The sequence below is a fragment of the Globicephala melas genome, chromosome 20 (genome assembly GCF_963455315.2).
Source record: "Globicephala melas chromosome 20, mGloMel1.2, whole genome shotgun sequence".
NCBI classification, from domain to species: domain Eukaryota; kingdom Metazoa; phylum Chordata; class Mammalia; order Artiodactyla; family Delphinidae; genus Globicephala; species Globicephala melas.
In genome coordinates, this window is record NC_083333.1 from 9,386,623 (window position 1) to 9,392,622 (window position 6,000).

The following is a 6,000-nucleotide window of genomic DNA, read 5'->3' on the forward strand; positions in this document are numbered from 1 at the left end:
TGTGTTTAAGGTATACACGATTCAATATATGTACATATTTTGAAATAAGATTCTGAAACATAACATCAGATGCATAATTCCTTGATGCTCCCTCCACTACAGGGATTACAAATCATCCAACACCCCTCCCTCAACCACAATGTCTGTTTCATTTATACTTTTTTTCTGACAGCATATAGTAGCTGCATTATTTCTATAACAGTGTAATGATTTCTGGATATAAAAATTCCCAAACTCTATTAAACAATTAGTGGTTTGATGAAATATAAACTTACTTTTATAATTTTCTTCCATTTCTAAATATGTGGGTAAACAACTATTAGTATACAAATATTAATATTCTGCTCATCACCTAGAATCTTCTACCACTAGGGTATCCCTGTCAATAATCAATTACTCTATTTCTGCTACTTTAAGATTATTAATGAAATTTTATGTCAGAATGCCAATACATTCTAGAAAGGCCAAGGAGAAATATTAAAAATTGGGCTTTCTTTGGCCCCATCTGGACATGTAGACTAATACTCTGTGAAGGTGAGGCCAGGAATCTGTATTTTTAACATACTCCCAAATGATTTTATTGCACATAAATCTGAGAAACACACATAACTAACTCATCACAACCTACTTACATATGTAGACAAGGAGACAAAGATTTGGGAATGTTGCAGATTACTTTAAAATATGCAATCAAAATTTCTACAGTAAAAGGAGTTCAATTATTTTATTGTTACTGCTTAAGAGATCCTTCTCGCTAGTTCTGGGATGACAGGTACCTAGGAGAAAGCAACTGTGTTGTCAATGTTAAAAAAAACTCAAGTGATCTTAAAAAAAAAATCCTCTTATTCTTTATAAATGTTTATCATAAAATAAAAGTTAGTATGGTTAGAGTAGGGAATAAGTCCAATTAGTCCAATTTATTTTCTCAGAGTTAACTGCTAACACAAAAAAGCTTAGCGCTACTTTCAATCTATGACATTCTACAGAATGTTGGTCGTAAAGTGACAATGGCTAAAACATCTTTTTATTATTACCTTAAGAATATCACTTAGATTTTAATGTGCATTATTTCGTACATAAAATTTTATTAAGATGAGAACATTTCCCCAATCATTTTGGTAGTTACTGGATAAATTAAGCTCGAATATTTAAATTTATAAAACCATATTTCACAATTGTGCTAAACTGCTGCTCCCTGGAAGACAATATAACCAATTAAAAACAACGAAGTCTCTAATAAGAAGGTCCTGAATATGAATCTAGCAGCACCACTTACTACCTGTGTGACCTTGGGCAAGTTATTGATACTCTCTTAGCCTCAATTTCCTTATTAGGAGGATTAAATGAGATAATATATGTAAAGCTCTCAGCGAAATGCTTGGTAGATGCTATGCTAGTCCTCAGTAAACGTTAGCCCGTATAAACATATATATAAACATATATAGCTATATAAACATATACAGTATAAGAAGCCACACAAGAAATTATTGATGATGGCTGCTTCCAAGAAAAGCAGCCTGGGTTGGGATGGAAAGACTAAACCTTTTTTATACTCTTTATATTTTTAACCACTGCTTACAACACCTTTTCAAAAAAAAAAAATTAAATTATCTCTTGTGCTGTAGGATTTCTTAGTGTTTAGCATTATGCACTGCAAAAACTGAACTGTGACTGCTGAATTCGCAAAGAAGTAAGTCATAGTCTAATAATACCCACAAAGAAATATACAACCTATCTGATTTCATGAATCTGTTAGGTGTTCTTACTTGCTTCACAATGGCCATTATGGTCTTAATTAAAACACCTTAAACCAGAGTTTTCAACCTCAGATGACTATGTCCCTCAGGGGACATCTGGCAACAGAGACATTTTTGGTTGTCACAACTGAGGAGGTGTACTACTGGCATCTGGTGGGTAGGGGCCAAGAATGCTGCTAAACATTCTATTATGCATAGTATAGGCCTTTACAACAATAATCAGCCCAAAACATCAGTGGTGCTGAGGCTGAGAAACTCTGCAACCCAAGGAACCATTCTGCTTCACTCAGAAAGTCACCAGGTTCTTCATTACAGTTACCAACAAAACACAACACACACACAATAAATTCTCCCCTCAAATAATGAAGTAAAATCCTTCAGGACTGGCAGACTAGGGTCTCAATAAATGTAACTATTGTTAGCCACTGTTGTTGTTAAGTTTCTGAAATTCTAGCAGCTAGAATGGCTTAGGTTTGTGTGTCTACTCAGTTCAATACATTTCAAGATTTTCAAAGCATTTATTATTACGCCTTCCAAAAGTTCACTCTAAATTATTTCAAGAGACTACAGTTTACCATTCTTTCCTGTTTTCAAATGATATCTGAAAAACCAAAAAGCTCAAACAATGTACTACTAACGACTAAAATACAACAGGGCCTTTATTTCAGTATGTAGTTTTATCAAGTCTTCCCAATAAACTTGATATTTTCACATTTTCCTTAATACACTGGCCTTGGTCTGTTTTATACATTTTGAGCATGTTAATAACCTTCAAAAATTTAAGAAACTATTAACAACAGTCCATTGTGTCTGATCAAAAAGACAAGAAAATTAATCAGCAGCTAAGTAACTTTATAATGAGGCATGAAAAATTACAAACTAAATCATTCTGTTCTCCAAACTTAAAGCATATCTTGGTGTGCCTTATCAAAAAGTCAACCATTAAGAAAGAGCTTTGGGAAATGTCTTATCAATATTTGGGATTAATCTTGTAAAAGAGTGCAAAACTGAACCAAGTGCCTATCAAAATTTACAGCCTGTTCACAAATAGGTTGGAAAGAATTTTGAAATACTGCTACTGATAACACTTATTAGTCATACTTTACTATCTTAGTAACTGCTTAACTTCTTTTACACCTTTAAAACATGTATCTTTCCCATTATGAAAGAGTTGAGTACTGTTTTAATACTGATTTAGTATTTTAATACTGTTTAACAGTCCACCACATAATTAAAACTTATTCTGATTTAAAGTATTCTTAGGGAGAAAAAAGAACATCTTAATTCCTTCCTCCAAAACAAAACAAACCAGAAAAATACACAGAGTAACGTGTGTTTGCAAATATAAGATGCAATAAAGTTATTCTTTCACTGCTTGCCCAATACATTTGCGATGGACACAGGTATCACTAGAAATTCTCCATTCACTCCGTCACTCTCCCTGAGCATTTAGAACTTTAGTACTTGTCCAAACCTGCTTGCTCATGCTCTAATAATAAACCTAATTATACAACCTGTAACAGCCCCTGACAACCTTTTCCTTAAAAAGCCATAAAGGTGATTTAACTAACACCTCAACCTAAGTCTTAGTAAACCTATTTCAAAAATAGATGTCTTCATTTCAGCCTCTGGGTTCTGCCGAGGGCTCAGGGCCGCTGGCTGTGGAGCGGGGAGGTGAAGATCTGTCAGAACTGTGAAGGACACAGGCTGGGCGTTGGGCAGCAGTGGTTAACTGCTGGTTCATTTCTCTTTAAATCTGGCAGCACGTGGGGCGGCATTGTGAAGCCACCGACCCGCCTCCCCCCTTCCACTCCGCACACGTACGTCCCCGTCCCCACTGCGCATGCTCCACTCACACAGTCCTAGCAGAGTCGGAGCCAACCCCCTAAAAAGTCAACCTGGAAGCCGCAAACGGCCGGAGGCCGGGACAATGGGGGAGGGGGACGCAGGCACCTCTGGGGAGGCAGGCTGGCCACCGCCCCAAGCCAGAGCCCGCGGGCCTCAGCCCCGGGGACCCGCAGGCCTGCACAGGAGCCGGAGTCGCTCGGAGCACAAAGCCCCGAGCCGGCCAGCGAGCGGCTCTCGGCTCGGCCCGCTCCTACCCTCCCCCAGCCGGGCGGCGCAGCCGGAGCCCGTGCCAGGCGGAGGCAGGCGAGGCGGCGTCCCGCGCCCCGCAGGGTTCTCAGACCCCGCGCGCCCGCGACGAGGCCGCGGAGGCCGGGGCTTTTGTTGTCCGCCACAACTCCGCGGACCCGGCGCTGCCTGGGCAGAAGTTTGGCGCGCCTCACCTATCCGCCCGGGGGCCAGTTCCTCTCGCCCACCCTGCCCCCGGCTGTCGGCCCGCGGCTCCGACAGCCGAGCCCCGGACGCGCAGCCGGCCCGGCCCAGACGCTCTTCCTGCCTCGGGGGTCCGGCGGCCTCTGCCGCACCTGAGCCCGGACCCGCCCCTCCAGGGAGGGTCCGCCGGGGCTGTGGACCTACAGCCCCTCCCCCGCAACGTCCCACCGAACGGTGGGGGAGGGGGCAACCTCCCCTCCTTCCCCCGGGGCGGCAGGCCCGGTCCTGGGGCCGAGGCTGGGGCGCGTCCCCGCCCCTAATGCCCTAAGAAAGCAGGGAAAGAAGTAATGGGCCCGGCTGGGACTGGCGCCCTGGCTCCCCAACCTCGCAGGCCCGCTCCCGGCCTCGCCGGGGGCTGCCGCTTCCCCTCGCCCGTCCGGCCGCCCGCCCGGGAGCGCCCAGGAGGAGGAGAGGAGGAGCAGGCAGCTGCTCGCCGCGATCGCGGCCCGGGCCGGCGCCCCTCCACCCGCCCGCTCACCTGCCAGCTGTCTTCGCAGTAGCAGTGCCGACTGCAGCTCCGTCATCCTCCCCGCCAAGGGCCCGGGCTGGCGCCGGGGCTTCCGAAGAACTGGGGACAGGCTCTGGGGCTGCTCGAGCTGGGTGTGCTGAGGAACCCGGGCCCCCACGACGGGAGCGCCGAAGCCAACGGAGGCTGGGCTGGGGCGGCGGTAGCGGCGTCTCGCTGCCGGTGCGAGTCAGCTCGCTTCAGCTTTCCTCACAGCGCCTCACGCCCGGAAGGGGAGGGTACCCGTGCCGCCGCGGCGCGCACTGGGACTTCGCTCGCCCGCTTCCCTCCTTCAACCCGCCAGTCGGCCCCACCGGTGCCTTCCCCCGCCACTGCCTCACTGCGCGCAGGGTCGCTCCACGCAGGCGCGCTAGGGCTGCCTACTTCGGAAGCTGCCCTCCCGCTAGGCCGACCCCTCTGGCTCCCTGCCCCGCCTCCGGAGGCGGAACCCCGCCCCCTCCGCGCAATGGCCCCTGACGCCGCCATCTTGGGAAGGTCGCCGCCTGGCCTGGTGCCGGGGCCTCGGCGGGAGACGCCCCGCAGACGCCATGACAAAGAGGTCGCGGAGGGTCAAGACAGCACCTCCGGGTCGAAGCAGGTGGTCTGAGAGTGAAGGGGCCAAAAGAAGTGGTAGGTGCCTAGTTGTTGGCGAGCGCCCAACAGCTATCTAACACTCCGCATATGGTGTGCGAATTAGTCATTGTTAAAGGCGAACTTAGTATACACGGTGTGCCCCATTTTAAGCACACCTCCAAAATAGACTTCAGATATGCTGGTAGTTCACTTTACAGAAAGTTGCACAAAAAGATTCTTGAAATAAAAAAAATGTTCTGCATCTCATAGCACAAAATGTTTAAACATCATTAATAATCTCTATGTGTAAAGTGAGTTGAGATTAGCAAAATCTGATATACACGGTGCAAAATATCCAGAAAGGCATCTACTATGTAAAGTCTAAGTGCGGGATCTAGGGTTTGGAAAAAGCAACCTTACCCCGCTCTACCTCTTCTCATCCTCATTCCCACAGCTTTCTGCCTTGCATAACAGAGTCTTAATAAAGAGACGGAGCAGAAGGGAAAATGATACCTAATGGCACTCAAATGTATCTGTTCCTTCAAAAATATTTACTGAACCTGGGCTTCCCTGGTGGTGCAGCGGTTGAGAGTCTGCCTGCCGATGCAGCGGACACAGGTTCTTGCCCCGGTCCGGGAAGATCCCACATGCCGCGGAGCGGCTAGGCCCGTGAGCCATGGCCGCTGAGCCTGCGTGCCCGGAGCCTGTGCTCTGCAACGGGAGAGGCCACAATAGTGAGAGGCCCGCGTACCGCAAAAAAAAAAAAAAAATATATATATATATATATATATATATATTTACTGAACCTGCATTAACTTTGCACCTGAA

At 46.8% G+C, this 6,000-nt stretch overlaps 1 protein-coding gene across 1 annotated transcript in view; it reads right to left on the reverse strand.

Moving 5' to 3' along the window:
• UBE2G1 (ubiquitin conjugating enzyme E2 G1) overlaps positions 1 to 4,965 on the reverse strand; it is a 103,813-nt gene extending 98,848 nt beyond the window's left edge. Inside the window, exon 1 of the mRNA XM_030861713.3 lies at positions 4,573 to 4,965. Within this exon, the coding sequence (XP_030717573.3) occupies positions 4,573 to 4,618 (46 nt within the window). The 5' untranslated portion in view covers positions 4,619 to 4,965. The remainder of the gene's footprint in view (positions 1 to 4,572) is intronic.
• Positions 4,966 to 6,000: the final 1,035 nt, after the last annotated feature.